A 19,698-nucleotide genomic window follows, 5' to 3' on the forward strand; every position below is an offset into this window, starting at 1 on the left:
AAAAAGAAAGTCATAAGGGTCTGAAACAGAATTGTCATTTTTATATGAACTATTCTTTCCATGTACAAGCACTTACTTTTTGATGTTTTTGACCTTCATACTGGCTGTGCTGGTGCATGAACACAGAGAAGACTCTGCAGGCAGATCAGTGACCACCGATGCTCCCTGTTCCTGCATGTACAAATGTACACACACAGCTGATTACACAACACTCTTAACACATGAAGCATGATCTATAGTAAGCCAGTGCTCAGACACACCATAACAGCAATGGCGTCTTCCCAGCCTGCAGTCTGTGCTGGCTGCAAGCTCCTGTCATCATCCCCCTCATCCTCCTCTGGGTGGGGCCTTAAAGAGGAGAGAATCAGAGAGATATACTTCTGCCGTAACATACATACTTCTGCATCATATCAAAGTAGGGGTGGGCGATATGAACAAAATCTTATATCACGATATTAATAATTTTATACCATGATAACGAAAAATCGGTTTATATTAAATAACCATATTGTAATGTCGATTTTTGGATAATTCAGTCAGTGAATTAAATACTTTATAAATGAAAACTGCTTCCTTATATAGCATTCTTTTTATTTGTAACTTGACAAACATAGTCAAAGTAAAAACAAACAAACATTCCATTTAGTTTTAAATCAACCTTACCATAATGCTAAATTTCACTTTATGCCACAATTCAGTCTGATATGTTGTTGACCAAAATGATTATTATTATAAACTTCCCTCAAGAAACTCATCTTCTCAAAGCAATGCAACAAAGAAAATAATATATAAGTTAAAAAAACACTTCATTAGGCTCTTCATTATTTAAGTCATCTCTATGGAGAATATACGAATATCTGAAGGCAAACATGGTTGATTTGTTTCCTAATATCAAACATCATTGAATAGAATTTTAGTAAGGGAGACGATTTTTCATTTAAACTCCCTTCTGGCACATGACACAGTGTTGTAGCCGTTTTCCTCATCAGAGGTGGCTAGAATGTCGGGCCGTCTAGACATTTGAGATTTTTGAATTCCTCCATATCGCTTTAATGTAAAAAAAAAAAAAAAAAACTCAGTATAACACAAATGGGTCATGTAAGTATTGTGGTCTGCCCCGCAATATCGAGAGAAGCCGGATTGAGTAGCGGGATCCTGCTCTGCACTGTCCTATCTCTGGGGCACAAATATCGGGAAGCCTGCTGGTCTTGTGCGCACTTGCGAGCTCCGGAGATAGTGTGCGCAACACTCACTTGAAAAACAGATGCTCATGAGAAAATGAGAAATATATTTAGCGCTTATAAAGATGAACGTCATTGAATTTGCCGAAATTTTCAGTGCAGGAAAAAACGTACACGTTTCTTCAATTTTCTGACATGAAGCCCTGCCTGATAGATACGCACATGGATATTTACGTATCGCAATATACAAGACATAGCAAAATCTCTATCGATTGACACTTTAAATCGTCGCCACGATACGTATCGTCATATCGCCCAGCCCTATATCACAGCATCACATATTATCATATACTGTAACTCTGCATCACATCATTATCACATTGACAACAATTCCACTGAAATACCTACACTAGACTCTAAAAAGGCACTGTCGACACACACACACACAAAAAAATCTGTCATCATTTACTCACCCTCATGTCGTTCCAAACCTGTATGACCTGTACTGTATATGATGTAACTTAATATAACTGTTCTGACATTATGATAACAATTTGTGTTAAAGTGACAAAGGATGGACAAATTGACCTCCTACTGCCCCAGTCAATGCTCCTGATAGGTCTTACTCCCTAATCAAGTAGGACATCTGGGCAATAATCTAACAAAGCTGAGAGGCACCGTTCATTGCACTGAACTCATGACCTGAGAGAGAGGTGATAACCAACCAACCAGCTTCAGGTTTGATCAAGGCCAGGCTGTGTCAGTAACATAAGAGTAAACCAGCTCAACAAAGCACATGCCATCTCAAATGCATTTTCAATGTGTTCCTTCTAGCATACAGGCAAAAGCATGTTAAGGAAAATAACAAAATCAGATTTGTTCATGGGGGTTCTGAACCTTACATAATGTCTTTAGAATGTTCACGAAGATATTTAGGACAAGTAGTAGCTAAAATAGTATTGCAATAAATCAGATAAACCTATTCTGTGAGAAAATAACACTTCACATGTTTTATTTTTAAATTGTTTTTTACTTTTGGTCTTTTTAGCCTTTATTTTAGAGGACAATAGAGTGCAACAGCACCCAATCACATTTTTATAAGTCTTGGTTATGGAAGTACTGTATTTTCCCATTAATTTCTTTCTGTAAGGATTTTATAAAATAATTTATAAAAGAGTTCTAATCTTTGAACCAAGTCAACCAGATCTGAGGTGAAAATCAACATTACAAACTTTGATTTGAAGCAAAAAAGCATTTGAAAATCGGACGAAAAGACGACGGTAAAAAAATGTAAACAATTAAAGTTGTTAATATATTGTTTCTATACTTTTCATTTTACTGCAAAATATTCAGATATGTACATATTTATAAGAACAACCCCAATTCCGAAAAAGTGTTAGCATTTTTCATACTGTCCCAACTTTTTCGGAATTGGGGTTGTATTTTGTGAGTGGAATTCTACTATTATACATGATTTTGCTTTAATAAACTTGAAATAACATGGACTGATGCTTCAACAGAAGCATATACCATCGATAAACAACCTCCAAACTCACAGTAGGTCTGTTTTTCAAGGTTTAGCCTTTAACTTTGTTACAAACTTGTAAAAAATAGTTAAAAATCAATAGAATTTTTACTTCTAGAACCAGAATTTTGTGCTCAATAAAGGCAGACAGGAAAGTGATGGAGAGAGATGGGGAAAGGGAAAGGGATCGGGATCGGGACATGACCCAGACTGGATTCGAACCAGAACCTCTATGAGCTAACAGCACTTAGAAAAGTCACAAGCAAGTACACTACCTTCTTTGCAAGAACTCGGACTACATCCCAGTTATAATGAATAATACTAAATGTTTCAAATATTTAGAAAGACTCGTTTCTCAAAGTAAATGCTCACATTTCATTTCTACTTCATTTGAAAACTATCCAACCATTTTTGGATAAACTCCAGGGCATTAACCAGTTGAGAACATGGCCAAGAGGGCCGAAACAAGGAGACATTGTAGAAGATATGATCAGCAGTCCTAGAATGCAGACTATTGTTGGTTTTGTGGTGAACAAGGCTATCGTTTCAATCAGTCAGTCAGTGACAACGAAACCACACTAAGTAACAAAGAAAAGGGCTAAATCGTAACTTGAAATATGAGGCGCTCCTGGGGTAAGGAAAGGTGAGCTGGAACAGCTTTAAGGATTGAGAGGCCTTTTGGAATGGGAATAAAAGCCGGAATGAAAGGTCAGAGTTTAGGCGATTCATTCAGCAGACAAAAGACAGAGTCAGTGTTTTTTTTTTGTTTTTGTTTTTTTCAGAAAATCCCACATTCCCCCTTCCAAAATGAGATTAGACCAACATAAGATGGAACGATAATCCATGAAAGAAAGAAGTAAATGTTTACTGCCGTTTTAAAGTCACAGATGCTACATAATGGTATTTACTGTAAAAGACAGATTAATGAATTCCAAATATTATATTATATTATATTATCACATATCAATATTTACTGAGAAAGTGCCCAAATAAAGAATATTTTTGTATATATCCATTTTAATAATTATAAACATAATAATAATACTTAATAAATATTATAATGCAAATAATTCAAATACATTACATCAAATACATATATTGTGGCAGCAGACAAGCATTTAAAAAAAAAGTGGCTGTAAAGTCGTAATATTTTATTTCCATGTCATTGAACATATACCTATTATTGGCCTAATTCTGCGCTATTTGTCATTTTTGGTCTATGTTTTCTATATTATATTATATTATAGTTTTAGGGATTTTCAGTATTAGATTAGATTAAGCTATATTCTCACCCAAAAAAAATAAATAATTCTTTCATCATTTACTCACCATCATTTGATGTTGTTCCAAATCCTTTTATGGAACATAAAAGGCGGTTTTTATTAGAATTTTAGGGACTGACAGCCCCTTTGACTTTTATTGTAATGGAAGAAGAAAAAGAAGAAAAAGAAAAAGAGTAGATTGTGTTCCATGGAAGAGAGAAAGTCATTCTCCTTTTGAATGACATGAGGGTGAGTAAATGGTAACAGAATTTTCAATTTAGGCAAACTAGGTATGGCTCAACAATGGCAGATGGTGGGAGTTTTCAGGAACCTGTATGAGAACAGTCATTATTTTCATTTGGTTAACGTAGTGACACTGAACTTAAACACTGCACCTTTAAAAGTCACAGATCCAACATAATTGTACGTAAAAGGCAGGATAGGGAATTCCAAATAACAAATTACACTAAACTGTGCCTGTTTCAGCTCAGAGGGCGGTAAAACCCATCACAGTTAATTGATTACACTACTGCCCTTGTTATCATCTCTGTATGGCACCAGTTGCACACAGATCACCACTATAATCTACTCTAAGTCCTCAGGAGACAAATTCACATCTGCTGCGTACAGCGCAGTTGAAATCTGCTGTCTCAGAAACAGAATAAGGTGTGCAATCACATGACATACAAAATGCTTGTGCGTGCAAAACCACCACAGTGTACATGCACTATGCCTGTTTATGCAGCAATTCAGTCAATTATGGGGAAAACGCCTCACCTAACCTTGAAAAAGAGACACAAACATGCAGACACACATTACACAGCATAACTAATCGTAATCCCACACTGCATCTGCAGTCAAAGCAAATAGAGAGATACGGCAGGAGGCGAGAGGCAAAGTATGCAGGCTGTTACTCACCCTTCACAGGGATCATAGCTGCATGTGTCTGTCAGGGGTGCTGAAGCTATGCCGTTTGTCGCTGCTACAGTCCCGCTGCATGCCTCCATGATACTGAATCACTGCAACAGCTGCCTGTCTGTGAGGGGAGGGAGGGAAGAGAACGGGCTTCACTTTAAGATAAAGCTCCAACCTTGGCAAAGGATAAAGGCCCGTTAACACGCTCTGAGCTGTGGTATGCACATGTATGTCATGCATACTGGCATTGCATCAATATCTAAACCTTCACTATTTATTGTTTGTGTTTCATGACAATAACCGATATGCAGAAGCTATTTGAATTATTGTCTTATGTCTGTAATAATATAACGTGTTATGTATGAGAGACTGGGATGTGTCAGTGTGTGAGCTGTGTAACTCATTTAATCTAGAAAACTGTGCACTATTTTGTCATGTCACCATTTAGAAAGGTCTGATCATATAATGCTGCCTGTGATTGAGAGATACACATGAGAATCATGATTTTTTTTATGCTAAATCTGTCAAAATTAATTTTATGCATGGCAGATGTTAATTAATTTTAATGTTAAAGCAAACTTATCAAGGTCTAATAGATATATCATACAGTACATGTTTGTGAATTGCTAATATATATATATATATATATATATATATATATATATATATATATATATATATATATCACACACACACACACACACACACACATATATATAACCATGTGGTAACACTTTACAATAAGGTTCAACTTGTTAACATTAGTAAATGCATTAGGTATAATGAACTAACAGTGAACAACATATTTTTTCCAGTATTTATTGATGTTAGTTAATTAAATGTATCAAAATATTAGGGCTGGGTATTGATACAGATTTCCTGATTCGATTCCGATTCAAAAGCCCTCGATTTGATTCGATTCAGATCTCAATTCAATAATGATTCATATGGGTACATTTCTGTTACAATGTCCATTTTGATTACATATTAAAAAAAAATCTCTCTCTCAGCTAATGCTCTTAATTATAAAGGAACCTTTTAGCCAACCCTTCTAGGTACAATTCGAAAGTATATATTAATTCTACAAATTATATTTTATCATTAGTTATTCATTAGAGTGGTCACATTTAACTTTTGAAAGATTTTCTAATTCAGTCTATTCCATCAATTAATGTTTTGCAAATTGCATATATTATGTTGCATATATATTTTTGCTACATGTTTATTGTTTGCATAATTACAAGTATTTACATTGATATGTAGTACATGTGCTAAATTTGTACTGTCTCTTTAAGACTACCGACATCAGACATGAGCACATATAACGAGAGAGAGGTTGTGCATGTTTTTTTAAGCTAACCCATGTGCAATTACAATTCAATCTTTCTTTTTTGTTGTTGTTGTTGTTAATCAACAACTGACTGTAAAGAACAGAAAAGGATATGAAAAGAGACATCATTCAAAGACATGGATCTGTGGATCTCTTCTTTGGACACACAGAACAAGTTAAACCAAACTTTTACTCTCAACACACAGTGCTAATAAGTACTTCTCCTTTATACTACACAGTCAATGGTGAGTGAAATCTGAACATTTACCAGCCAGTTTTAAGTTGTATATTGCAAGATTTGGTGCATATCTGAGTGATTTACTTGCATTATAGAGGGTTGCCACATAAAGTGAAAGGTCGATCTGGAGATTTAAGAATAGATATCGAGATCGTTCAAACGAAGATCCAAATTCATCGGAAAAATCTATATTTTTACCGAGCCCTAGAAAATACAATTGTTCATTGTTAATTCATGTTAGTTCATAGTGCATTAAAGGTGCTGTAAGCGAATTTAGCCGTTCTACTTCCACGAGACTGAGCCGTTGAATTATCCACGCCCCCTCTTTCCAAAACCCAGTACTCCAAAGAAATGAGCTTTGAGACCGAGATCTTTCAGAAACGGTTGTCTAAAACAACAGCAGCAAAATAGCGCCCTCAACTGACAACTGTTATGACCAACATGGCTTAAAAATGGCAGAAAATCTCAATAATTTGCTACTACTACAATACAATGAGAACACGCAAAATGATTGACAGGTCGAAAGCGTCATTGTCCGCGGACACATTTTTATTTGCTGTTTACAGAGTCCAGTGCAGTCACAGAGACAGGCGCGATATCTTAAGACACTTATTTCATTAATATCTTTCAGGGAGTATGAACATTTTTTGCATACTTTTCCATTTAAAAAAAAAAAGAAAGAAAGAAAACGCTCATGGCACCTTTAACTAATGTTTGCGCATACAATCTATCATTTTGAAAATGCATTATTAGGCAAGATTAATAAGTGCTGTAAAAGAAGTGTTGTTAGTTGTTAATTCATATTAACTAATGTCAACTTATGTTAACAAATGCAACCTTACTGTACAGTGTTACCAACCATGTAAATTATATTAGCTAAAGATTTAGCTATGAATGACCCCTACCATTGGCAACTGTGTCACATGACCCCTTTCTTTTTTGAAAAGTCATATATTTATGGCTCTATAAATGCTTTCTTAAAAAAAAAAAAAAAAAAAAAATCAGTTTTACCTCTACTTCTCCTTGCCTAGAGGACCACTTACCTTAGTAAAATGTGTTACCTTAGTAAAATGTGTTATAGCTTACCTCATTCTCCCAAATGCAATGACATTGTGGATGGGGTGATTATTTATCACTACAATATCACTATTAAATCAATAAAGCTGGTATTATTTAATTCAAGCTAAAATCAGTTGGCTAAAGGGTGACTGTGAACCTTGACATACAAATGAACCAAAAGATCACTGGAAAGGACTGTGTGTGCCAAATCTTTCTACCTGAATGTTTAAACAATCCCAATGGTGCATTACCGTTATGAATACAAGACTTATATAAGACTAACAATACCCATCATAGCCTAATCCATTAATAATTCAACTATGACGTATAAACAAAGGGAACTCTGAAATATTGGACCACACCCTCACTGCCAGTGTTTCACCACCTCAAATAGGGAAAACTCATTAAAACTGGACAAGAGGTTTATTTAATAAAGGAATTTTATGTATAAGGAACTTTGTCCTATTAGTTATTGAATGTCAGGTAGATGTGAACAGTTTGTTCTGAAGAATTATATGAATATGAAACAATATTACTCTCACACTGCAGTCCTATTCTCGAAAGTGCTGACAGAGGGAAGTTTGATGTTGACTAAGCAAAGTGAACCCTCCCTGACAGGAAAGACAGCCCAATACATGCATGCAGGCACCTGAGAGGGGTTAACGTCACCTTGAGATCATCTAAATTAATTTACATGGGTTTACTGTAAATGGCCACAACAAGTGAACTAATGATGATGTAATTCTTCTGGTAACTTTTACATTATTTTTAATGAGGAATATAGCCTTAAAGCTGAAGTGTTACTTTTTCCAGTGTTAAAATGCTTTCTCTTATCCCAGATTAATAAGCAGACACAACTATAAGTAAGCAATTCATAGGTTAATTTTCTCAAATACTGTAAACACTGTGTCTCTGTGGTGCTTTAAAAATTCCTGTGTTTGTTTAGAACGACCCGTTTAGACCCGCCCCGAACAACATTACTCAACCAATGTCAATTTAGGCTGTTGTTTATGTTTATTTAATATTCATAGCTAGAAAACAATGAAACCACACAAATAAAACCTCAAAAAAAAAAAAAAAAAAAAAACCTTTCAGGCCCTATTTTGTACCCTGTTCATGGAAAGTAGGTACCATATATCTAAAAGTGGCTGAAGCATAGACTAAAATGTATTTAATTATAGGGTCATTCTCAAAAAATGTTTGTCCGACATTGACATTTTCAATTCAGTTTCAAAAATGTATTTTACATCTTGGCATTATTTTTATTCATAAAGGACAACTTGACTGTTGTTCTTTATTGTATTATTGAATTTTGTTTAACTAATGTTGTAACACCAGTGACCAATTCTCTTAAAAGATGCATTTTCTATGATAGTGTCAATAGCATCACAAAACATGCACCACTGATCAGACTAAAATCAATAAATCACACCATAATTTTGTTTTCAATAAAAATCTTTCACATGAACATTAAACAATGTAACACCAATGGCATTTTTTAATTAACCATGTGAAAATAATTTAAACTAAAATGCAAATTAATAGCCTTACATTTTCAACATGGTGGGAAAATCACTGTATGCACATTTGAGCAGCCAGTGGTTAAATCCATGTCTATGGAAGCGATCCAATCGGTTTTGGGTGAGAACAGACCATAATGGAACTCCTTTTTCTCTATAAATCTTGATAGCAGTCTCCTTGGCGATCATGATTTCAGTGTCGATTACACTTCAGTGCAGTCCAGCTTGAAATCATGATCCTGCCTAGAGACTGCAATGGCAAGATGTACAGGTTTGTTCTTACCCAAAACTGACTGGATCGCTTCCGTAGACACGGATTTAACCACTGGAGTCGTATGGATTACTTTTATTATGCCTTTGTGATATTTGGACCTTCAAAGTCCTGGCCACCGTTCACTTGCATTTTATGGACCTACAGAAGACCTCTGCAGAAGAAAAAAAAATCATACACTTCTGGGATGGCTTGAGGGTGTGTAAATATAAGAGAATTTTCTTTTTTGGGGTGTACTATCCCTTTAATTACTTATTTATTTAGCTTTTTTTTTTTTAACACTTGTTAGGCCTTACAGCAGTGCTTGACCTGAGAAAACAAAATGAGTAAAAATAAACACACAAATGACTGTAAATGTCATAGTGGTATACCAGATGAAGGGGTCAAGGGTTTTTTCAGGCAGTTGTCAAATTATATATATATATATATATATTTACATACATTTATATATATTGGAATAATCTACAGATTTTGCTCTTATGGAAGGAAATTGGTACTTTTATTCACCAAAGTGGCATTCAACTGATCACAATGTATAGTCAGGACATTAATAACGTGAAAAATTACAATTTGAAAAAAAATGTTCAGAACTTCTTAAACTACTTCAAAGAGTTCTCATCAAAAAATCCTCCACGTGCAGCAATGACAGCTTTGCAGATCCTTGGCATTCTAGCTGTCAGTTTGTCCAGATACTCAGGTGATATTTCACCCCACGCTTCCTGTAGCACTTGCCATAGATGTGGCTGTCTTGTTGGGCACTTCTCACGCACCTTACAGTCTAGCTGATCCCACAAAAGCTCAATGGGGTTAAGATCCATAACACTCTTTTCCAATTATCTGTTGTCCAATGTCTGTGTTTCTTCGCCCACTCTAACCCTTTCTTTTTGTTTTTCTGTTTGAAAAGTGGCTTTTTCTTTGCAATTCTTCCCATAAGGCCTGCACCCCTGAGTCTTCTCTTTACTGTTGCACATGATACTGGTGTGGAGCAGGTAGAATTCAATGAAGCTGTCAGCTGAGGACATGTGAGGCATCTATTTCTCAAACTATAATCTCTGATGTACTTATCCTCTTGTTTAGTTGTACATCTGGCCTTCCACATCTCTTTCTGTCCTTGTTAGAACCAGTTGTCCTTTGTCATTGAAGACTGTAGCGTACACCTTTATATGAGATCTTCAGTTTTTTGGCAATTTCAAGCATTATATAGCTTTCATTCCTCAAAACAATGATTGACTGATGAGTTTCTAGAGAAAGCTGTTTCTTTTTTGCCATTTTTGAGCTAATATTGACCTTAAGACATGCCAGTCTATTGGATACTGTGGCAACTCAAAAACAAACACAAAGACGATGTTAAGCTTCATTTATCGAATCAAACAGCTTTCAGCACTGTTTGATATAATGGCAAGTGATTTTCTAGTACCAAATTAGCAATTTAGCATGATTACACAAGGATAAGGTGTTGGAGTGATGGCTGCTGGAAATGGGGCCTGTCTAGATTTGATCAAAAATGACTTTTTTCAAATAGTGATGGTGCTGTTTTTTACATCAGTAATGTCCTGACTATACACTGTGATCAGTTGAATGCCACTTTGATGAATTAAAGTACCAATTTCCTTCTGAAGCAGCAAAATCTCTGTGTATGTGTGTATGTGTGTGTGTGTGTGTGTGTGTGTGTGTGTAAAACAATATAAACCATTTCATATTATTTAATAAAAGGTTAGGTTATAGAATGATGTCTTTTAGTTTTAAATGAGGTTTGTTGACGATTTTGAATTCTTTTTCATGACTGAAAAGTCAATGGACATGCTTGTCACCATATTTTGATAACGACATGTTGCTAAGGATATGTGCCATATTTTATACTGTACAACTGCTGCATAGGATTCTGTGGAAGCTAATGGACATTGATGTGGTTGCTAAGCGACAGATTGTATTGAAATCCTCCAGGAATCAGTCAGTCAACTTGCATGTTTAGTATATATGAAGAGGAATGCTTGTGGAATAGGGTTTATTGACAGGAAATATTATTCTATGTAAATGTATGGGTTTAGTGTGTTTAATATAGAGGTTAATAAGTGGACCTTAAAATAAACCTAATAAGCTCTTTGTTGTCATGGGCAACAGTATGCGACTTCAGCACTTCCGGTCAGTCTTCAAAAGACTTTTTTTTTTTAAATCTCTAATCGAGCTGTCTGAGGTACAGATAGCGGCTCCGAAACTAGCTCTACATAAGTGTAGTGAAATGAATGCAGTTGCAGCATTTAAGTCATTTATGTATTACAAAGATTATTAGACCACACCAAAAAGACGCAATGTAAGAGTAAACCTTAAACTAGTATATTCTTCCTTTGGATTTATCGAACTTATAATTTTTACAAGTACAGAATCTCCTTAAATGAAAAGAGGAAAGAACAATATGAATCACTCACCGATCTGCGATTGTTGCAGCTTTACAGCGTTACTCTCCAAATCAAATCTAAATCCAGAAACCGTTTCGCTTTATCCCGCTTGTATATATCCGTTATTATAGATGTGGATGAAAGGGGGGGTCAAACAAAAGCATCCTTCGTCATGTGTGTACATATGAGCTCTATGAATGAATGAGCTCGTTCTCTAGGCAGTACACAGAAAAAGTTCTTTCTCTTGCATCACCTGATAAACTCAGTGCGTGTGTTTGGGGGTGTGGTCACGAGCAAGATGGATCTGGACTTCACCAAAACCTCGTTCAACCTGTCTCAACTTTGCATTGGAATCAATGACTAATCATCACCACCACTATAATTGCCACATTATCTGACCAATTCGGGCGTTGTCCATGAGACTCGTGCCAGGACTTTGTTACAGTGTGCCTTTATCTATGTTAGTCATTCACTTTAGGAAAAAGGGCGTGTGAGTTGTTTTAGTTAAGGACTTTGCACCTATCTGGGTGGGAAAACATTTCCTTCATGACAGCAGTCATTCGTGGCAAACCTTCCGTTAAAGGGGCAGTTCAGACCGAACGCTGCATGCTTTGCGCTAAACATGATGGGAGCATATCTATGTTCCCAGGCTCCTATGTTCCCAAGGTCCTATATGTTCCCAGGGTCCTAAGTTCCCAAAGTCCTATATGTTCCCAGGGTCCTAAGTTCCCAAAGTCCTATATGTTCCCAGGGTTCTGAGTTCCCAAAGTCCTATATGTTCCCAGGGTCCTAAGTTCCCAAAGTCCTATATGTTCCCAGGGTCCTAAGTTCCGAAGGTCCTATGTTCCCAGGGTCCTAAGTTCCGAAGGTCCTATGTTCCCAGGGTCCTAAGTTCCCCAGTTCAATATTCTGTTAACACACATTAACCTTCCTATTGTGTTCGGGTCAAATTTGACCCGTTTCAAGTTAAAAATATTTCATAAATATTATCCATATAATATTTATTTCATAAATATTAACCCTAACCCTTAAACCTAAACCTAACCCTACAAATCTGGGGAACATAGGACCCTAGGAACATAGAACCCTTTGCCATGTGTGCATTATGTGCCATATTAATATGGGGAACTTAGGACCCTGGGAACATAGGATCCTATAAATGTGGGGAACATAGGACCCTGGGAACATAGAACCCTTTGCCATGTGTGCATTATGTGCCATATTAATATGGGGAACTTAGGACCCTGGGAACATAGGACCCTATAAATGTGGGGAACATAGGACCCTGGGAACATAGAACCCTTTGCCATGTGTGCATTATGTGCCATATTAATATGGGGAACTTAGGACCCTGGGAACATAGGACCCTATAAATGTGGGGAACATAGGACCCTGGGAACATAGGAATGACCCCAACATGCTAGACATAGCGCAATGAGCCGCGCTTTTAACAGAAGAAGTTGTTTTTAACCTGACATGGTGTCTAAAAAATGAGGCGCTCCTGCGCGAGATGCTGAAAATATATGGAAGGCAAAATGGGTCATAATTCGCCACTTTCCAAAAGCCTTTCCTCCAAAAATGGCACATTTTATGGTGTTTTAGATGGAAAACCGGAGGTTTTGCTGCGTTTGGTTTTGAGAAGGCATAGATTTCCCATCTAAAACACTGTAAAATGCATCCTTTTTTGGAGGAAATGTGTTTGATTGGGGCGAATTATGATAGCGAGACATGGTCAAAGGTATCTGTCTAACCCATGTTTACATAGAACAACTGAAAATCAGTGGGGACAGATGCAAAAACTCAATCAGTGTGTGAAAGGCACTTATAGGTGCACTCAGTAATTTTTTCCTCATTAAAAAGTTGAACTTCTAAAGACATGAATTGTAATTTTGCAGTATATGGAGGAAATAATGACCACTCACATTAAAATGAAGACTCCAGTCATATCAGTAACCTTATAAAAGCTGTTTTATTCTACATGGAGAGGGTCCGCGCATGAGGCCTGCCATGTTAGAATCACATGACCAGCCAAATACTACTCGCTTATTCTCAGTAACTGTCCTGTTATTGGACACTTTCACTCATTGATTAAAGTAATCATGGCTGACTGTGAATACTAAATTTCTACAATGGCATCTGAAACTAAAAACTATTAATTTTAAATGATGCTGCATCCAAGCCGCTAGGTGTCAGTGTGAGTCCAAGATGAGACAAAGGTACTGAGGGTATGTCTTAATCAGCTCCCTATGTCATGAATCAATATATTGTGAAGATGAATTTGGGCACTGGCAAGGGTTCATCCACAGAACTTTGGGACACTTATAACTCATTTGATAACAACCTCATGCATTCAAGCACAGCTGTTAATAATCAGCATCATTGCTGTATAAATGACCCTATCGTTTATTTCCGTTGAAGATATTCAAACGTACAGTGTTATTATGAAATTACAAATGACATTAAATAAAGAAATAAAAATATAAAAGAGTGTATTTGAAACCTACTTTTAACAACTTTAAAATTTAATTAAAATAGTGTTTCCCTTTCATGGTCATTATGAATTAAAGACATTACAAACAACATCTCTTTAAAAGAGAAAATAAGGCTTTGACATCATATATTTACACTTGTGTCTGTCTTCTAACGACTTGAGACACTTCAGAAGACGTGACGACATTTCCGGCAAGGGAACATATTGAGCAAAAACGCTCCGTTTTTTTTTTTTTTGTGTGTTATTTTGGTGCATTGTGGGATTTTTTCAGGGAGCTAAAGTTTCAGTGCCCTAGAACGATTTTACGATTGAGAAAGCCCCAGAAATGGCCGACTCCCTGATCAACTGAACTAGGGAGCTGTTTGTGACGCACCCTGAGCGCGCCTTTAATATGCTTTGCTGATTTACCTACTGATTTAAAATGACACAATAGTGGCCTCTAATGGTCAATGCCGGTACTTACGGTCAAAAGATCACTCGTACAGAAATAAACACACTCTTATATTTTTTTATTATATCAAAATACAAAAAGTTGTATGGGGTTATTACATGGACCAAAGCGTTGTAAAATGTCAACTTAATAGAGCTTGCCAAAATGTGCATATCTGGGCCTCTGGTGATGTAAACAATGCAATTTGGGCTGTTAAAGACAGCACACAGACATGTAACACCATATTTATCATTCCCAGGTCTGGTATCGATCTGTCAGGGACAATTGATTTGTCAGGGTAGCATATTCTTTTTGATTGGGGTTTTCTATTATTCAGAAAGACTTATTAATAAATGTGAAAACAAAATATGAAAACAGTGGTAGAACAGTGGTTTTGTTTATTCTCTAAAAATACCATTGCTTACTGCAGGGTTGTTCCCTTTTAATATCAAGATGCTGAATCAACTACTGTGGAGGTTAAAATGTCACACTTCAGATGTTGGTTGTGCAGAAATGAAACACCATTCACATTTACTCCTAGCAGCATGAAGACACCAGGCACCATATCTTAACATCTGAGCATGTGGAGACACCGAATGTCCGTGGAAAAACACTTTGGAGTATTAATCAAGGACGAGAATATAGAGGCACACCGCACCATGTGTCATAATCAGTTTTGTCTAGCAATTTCTTGGTAAATTCCAGTTGCAGTGGCAGAAGAATCAAACAATACATTGTAGTAATATTTTACATAAGGCTTTGGTACAGCACCATACTGTTTGAGAATAATACCTGAAATAAATCCAATAACTGAACAAAGAAGCCTCCGGTCAAGTCATTCAATCAAATAAATCAGGAAAAAAATATATTATTTTATGATTTTTCTTTTTCTTCATATGAGAACAGTCTCTTATACATTGCATTTAAGGTGTCAGGATGAAAAACATGTTTGCCCACAATACCTCTTCAGATAATATAATCTGTAAACAATGTACAACACAAATTTAAAAGCAGTTAAAAAGCACAACAATGCAGTTTGAAATATGCTTAAAGTAAGCACTTTCTCTAAGAATGAGGTTTAATGTTAAAACAGTCGTAAATTAGTGCATAATGCAGTATTACATTCTAAGATTTCAGTGCTTGTAATATGAACAGCAAAGAATAAAGAACAAAAAGATGTGCTTTATCTGAAACAAGACAAACAGGTCTGAATGAGTGAAATCAGAGTAACTTTCTCAGTTATGTAATGTTAGTACTGTTCAATCAACAGAAAAAGGAAATAAAGTTTCACAAAGAACCATAAGAAGTAAGCACAATAACTGAATACAGGCAATCAAAGAGTTAATATGACACTTCATTTCCAATTAACCCTCTTAGACATTTGTCCATTACAAGCCAAAAGGGGCATGTCTACCTGTACAGTATCGTATACAGTATATTCAACAAGAAAATTGTTTTTGATGGGTGCTCCATTCAGAGACCAGAGGAGCTGGATAAAATACAACGCTGTCAATCACCATCCACAGATATAAAGCGACACTGCATCTGCATTTTTAATCAGTGTCACAGATTTATGCAAGGGTGCATTACTCCGCTATGTCCATGAAGAACGCTATAAAACAGAAATGCTGTCTTTCACACCTGTTTATGTTCCCAGTTCCTTACCATGCTAAATAAAAACATTACTATCATACCGTGAGTACATTTCACATATTACATATTGATATGCTGCCTCCTCAAGTCTAGCAAATTCTTCTTTATAAACCTTTCTATATATGTTGGGTTTTTCTTATGATTACTTAATAATGTAAGCACATTTGAAATCTGACCGTGGAACTGTACTAAACACCTTTGCCATTTCCATGGTGAAACATAGTGAGAGCACAGGACCTGCCCTGTGAAATAGGTTTTTATTGCTTGCAGTCCTACACACCCGGAGAACTCAACAAAGGAAACCACAATGAAGCTAGTTTAGTTAAAGACAGAGGACTGTGCGTGAGTTTGTGTTAACCTCTGAACCACAGCACCACGAGTTCGAAAAGACATAGCACCAAGTCATAATGTGTACAATGTGCCTACATCCTCGCACGTTAGTTCTAGATCATGTAAACATTATGTGGCTTTTGTAGGACTTATGTATGACGTGTTCTTGACAGAACTTGTATAGACAGGATGTGTTGCAAAAACAGTTAAGTCTAATATTTCTCTCCCGACAGCTAAAATAGCCACTGCCCCCGTCCTCTGGGAGACAACATATTTAAAGCAGCCTTATGAATTGGTACACACCATGTGGGGTGAAAAGCAATTGACAAAGACATATGTTGAAATAATCACTGTGCAGTGAAATATTTGATTTTTTTTTTTTTTTTTTTTTTTCATGTTACAAGTAAACAGCCTTTTGGGCACTTAAGTCAAATCGTCTACACTCAATGTCACCTTTTTTGTGTGCAATTAAAGTGTGACTATTCTGTGAATCTTTATTCACAGAATTTCATCCCAGTGTTCTCTGCTTGTATACTCTGGTTCAAGTACTGCAAGATATTCACATTCCTATTACATCGTACTTAATTATTAAACTTTAGCTACAAAAACCCCATAAGAGAAATTTGGAGAAGATTCATTTTGGAGTTGATCGCATTGGCATCTAAATGAACTAAAACACATTGAACCACATTGAAAATATTCAGATAAATCTGATCTTCTAAGAGCAAACCATACATTCACCATCGGTTAAACTAAACTAAACGCTCGATTAGCTTAATCAGCAGCTGTTAGTGAACTCTGGATACAATGAACAGCTGAAATCATTAATAATTCAATTCACACAAACTTTGCTATTATTCAGGTGAGCTGAGATGGATGATACATACAGTACTAAAGATGAATTCAAGAGTACAATTTAATCAACTTGAAAATTGTTTTAAAAAAAGAACACTTTTGGAGGTTCACTTCTGTAGAAAACACTGATTATTTCATTTTGCTGTTATACTGATATCTTCATTAGTCTGCACAATATCTACTGAACTTTGTGTATGTCTAAAGCAACATATATCAAATTATTATTTATCCTCATGATAATATCCTCGCAATAATGCATTTCACCACTTCTAACTACATTTGTGCAAGACAAGGACCAAATAACTGTACTTTAGTTTAAATATTACATTGGTAAATATGTCATCTGAACTTGTCAAAAAGCATATTTCTAACATTCAATGTGAACCTGAATCTTTTTTGAGGGGGCTAATATTATTCTACCTCCAACCACTTTAGCTGTCATGTCTTTAAATAATGTCTTCAAACTGATATAAAAAAGTGCCTAAACCGTTCAATAGTAGGCCTATGTGTCATAAATAATATAGAATGTAAATCATATCAACGTGTTCTCTTCCACCTGCCTTTGCTTGGAATTCAAAACTGGTTCAATCTGAGCGTTCACAACATAAATAACTGAATAGCTGTTCAAATATTTTCCCATAACCTGTTTAGTATTGCAGCCAACCAAAGCCTGTCTTTTGAAGCTTACAATTTCTATGATATTCTGTGCTTTATATTTAATTTGTAATATTTTAATTAAAAAAAAAATTTAAAAAAAATTGATGGAACAAATTATGTTGATCTTTTTGGGCTTAATCCCTCATATTCTGTAAGACTGTTGAAGCTTTGCCAGAAACAGACCACATTTGTCATTCAAAATGAAATATGTTAGCTTGCACAAAATATGGTAGAAGTGCTGAAATATGTGCCAGATTATTTCTTCTTTTTTTTTCTGTTTTGTTTTTAGGTATATTTTGTAGAAGGAAGATAAGAAACCCTGTAGTAATCCCTATCACATCTTGAGGGACATGTCTGTACAGAGTATTAAACTCTCTATCCTTCACAATATACACAATTCTGACATTTAATAACGGATTACAATTACTGAAGTGGCCTTTTTCCTAAAATGTAATGGATTGCTTTTCTTTTATTTTCAGTATGAAACAAAGAGCTTTTCCTGTCCTTTTTCCTTTCTTCTAAAAGAGTAGCACCCCTGTACTTTTACCTTTGTGTAAATTTACAGAAAATACAGATATGTGTATGTGTAGGATATTGTGCCAAACGAAGATAATAAATCGTTTCTAGTTTAGACTGATTACAAAACAGTACTGAGAGCATATCCATTGTACATTTTTGCTAATGGACAAGGATAAGGTTAGTGTATTTCGGAGGGCTCTCAGAGTAGAGAGCCATAGTTTGAGGGGGCTGGGTCCATACTGGCCAGGAGTGACTTCCTGTCTTCTCTGGGGTGAAGCCAACGCAGCAGAGAGGAAAGATGGAGACAGGGAGGCTTTCTAAGTGGACTTTTCCACTTTTTCTTGGAGGGAGAGCTGAGATGTTCTCTTTGCTCAGAGGCCTGAGATGCATGCGGCTGCAGGGTCTGAGAGGACGACATATCTAGAGACAGTAGAACAAATGAGAAACTGCAAGAGCATACAAAACTAAAGTTCATATAAAACAGCAAGCTGAAATATACTAACTGCCCACTATTACATACTTTATGAAAAGAATATTCTGGGATTTAAAACAAGTTGAGTTCTATCAACAGTATCTGTGGCATGGTGACATTTCCCACAGCGAATAATTTTGACCCGTCCAAAGTAACAAAGCCAGGGCTGTAGCAACTATTATAATCTGGGTTTCCAGAAATATTTTTATGAAATAAAACATTTATATTTTTTAGGAAATTATACATTAGCCTATATTTTAAGTTTCGGCAGCTGTTAAATAAAATATTGGTGGGCGCCTAAGTGACACCTTTAAGACCCATCAGAAGCCTACATCAACCAGTCCGTTCGGCAGTGAACAGAACCAGCATACAAGCGGTAACAGTACAGGGCAGGCCAAGAAGGTGCAGCCATCACCTATTGCTTTTCAGGACTACAGGGCAAATAATGTCAGGTTAATGAAGGATACGTTTAAAACATGATTGCATTGCTGATAATGAAATGAATAACTTTGAATTAAAAAGTGAAATTTTTTCACCGTCAGTCAGTTGCATGAGAGCACGCACTCTTGCTCTCTTCTCACTGACATACACACA

At 36.0% G+C, this 19,698-nt stretch overlaps 2 protein-coding genes across 5 annotated transcripts in view; both read right to left on the reverse strand.

Annotated features, from left to right (window-relative positions):
* Positions 1–11,824, reverse strand: part of arhgap32a (Rho GTPase activating protein 32a) — a 41,135-nt gene extending 29,311 nt beyond the window's left edge. The window contains exons 1-4 of the mRNA XM_051665849.1: positions 11,728–11,824; positions 4,887–5,004; positions 261–348; positions 77–171 (exon numbers count right to left, since the gene is read on the reverse strand). Of these exons, the coding sequence (XP_051521809.1) occupies positions 77–171; positions 261–348; positions 4,887–4,975 (272 nt within the window). The 5' untranslated portion in view covers positions 4,976–5,004; positions 11,728–11,824. The remainder of the gene's footprint in view (positions 1–76; positions 172–260; positions 349–4,886; positions 5,005–11,727) is intronic.
* A 3,175-nt stretch (positions 11,825–14,999) lies between these two features.
* Positions 15,000–19,698, reverse strand: part of LOC127421735 (protein turtle homolog B-like) — a 110,595-nt gene continuing 105,896 nt past the window's right edge. For all 4 annotated transcript variants that reach the window (XR_007894085.1, XR_007894086.1, XR_007894083.1 and 1 more), the window contains one exon: positions 15,000–19,052. The gene's annotated coding sequence lies outside the window, so the exon portion shown is untranslated. The remainder of the gene's footprint in view (positions 19,053–19,698) is intronic.

Source organism: Myxocyprinus asiaticus, chromosome 31 (genome assembly GCF_019703515.2).
Source record: "Myxocyprinus asiaticus isolate MX2 ecotype Aquarium Trade chromosome 31, UBuf_Myxa_2, whole genome shotgun sequence".
NCBI classification, from domain to species: Eukaryota; Metazoa; Chordata; class Actinopteri; order Cypriniformes; family Catostomidae; genus Myxocyprinus; species Myxocyprinus asiaticus.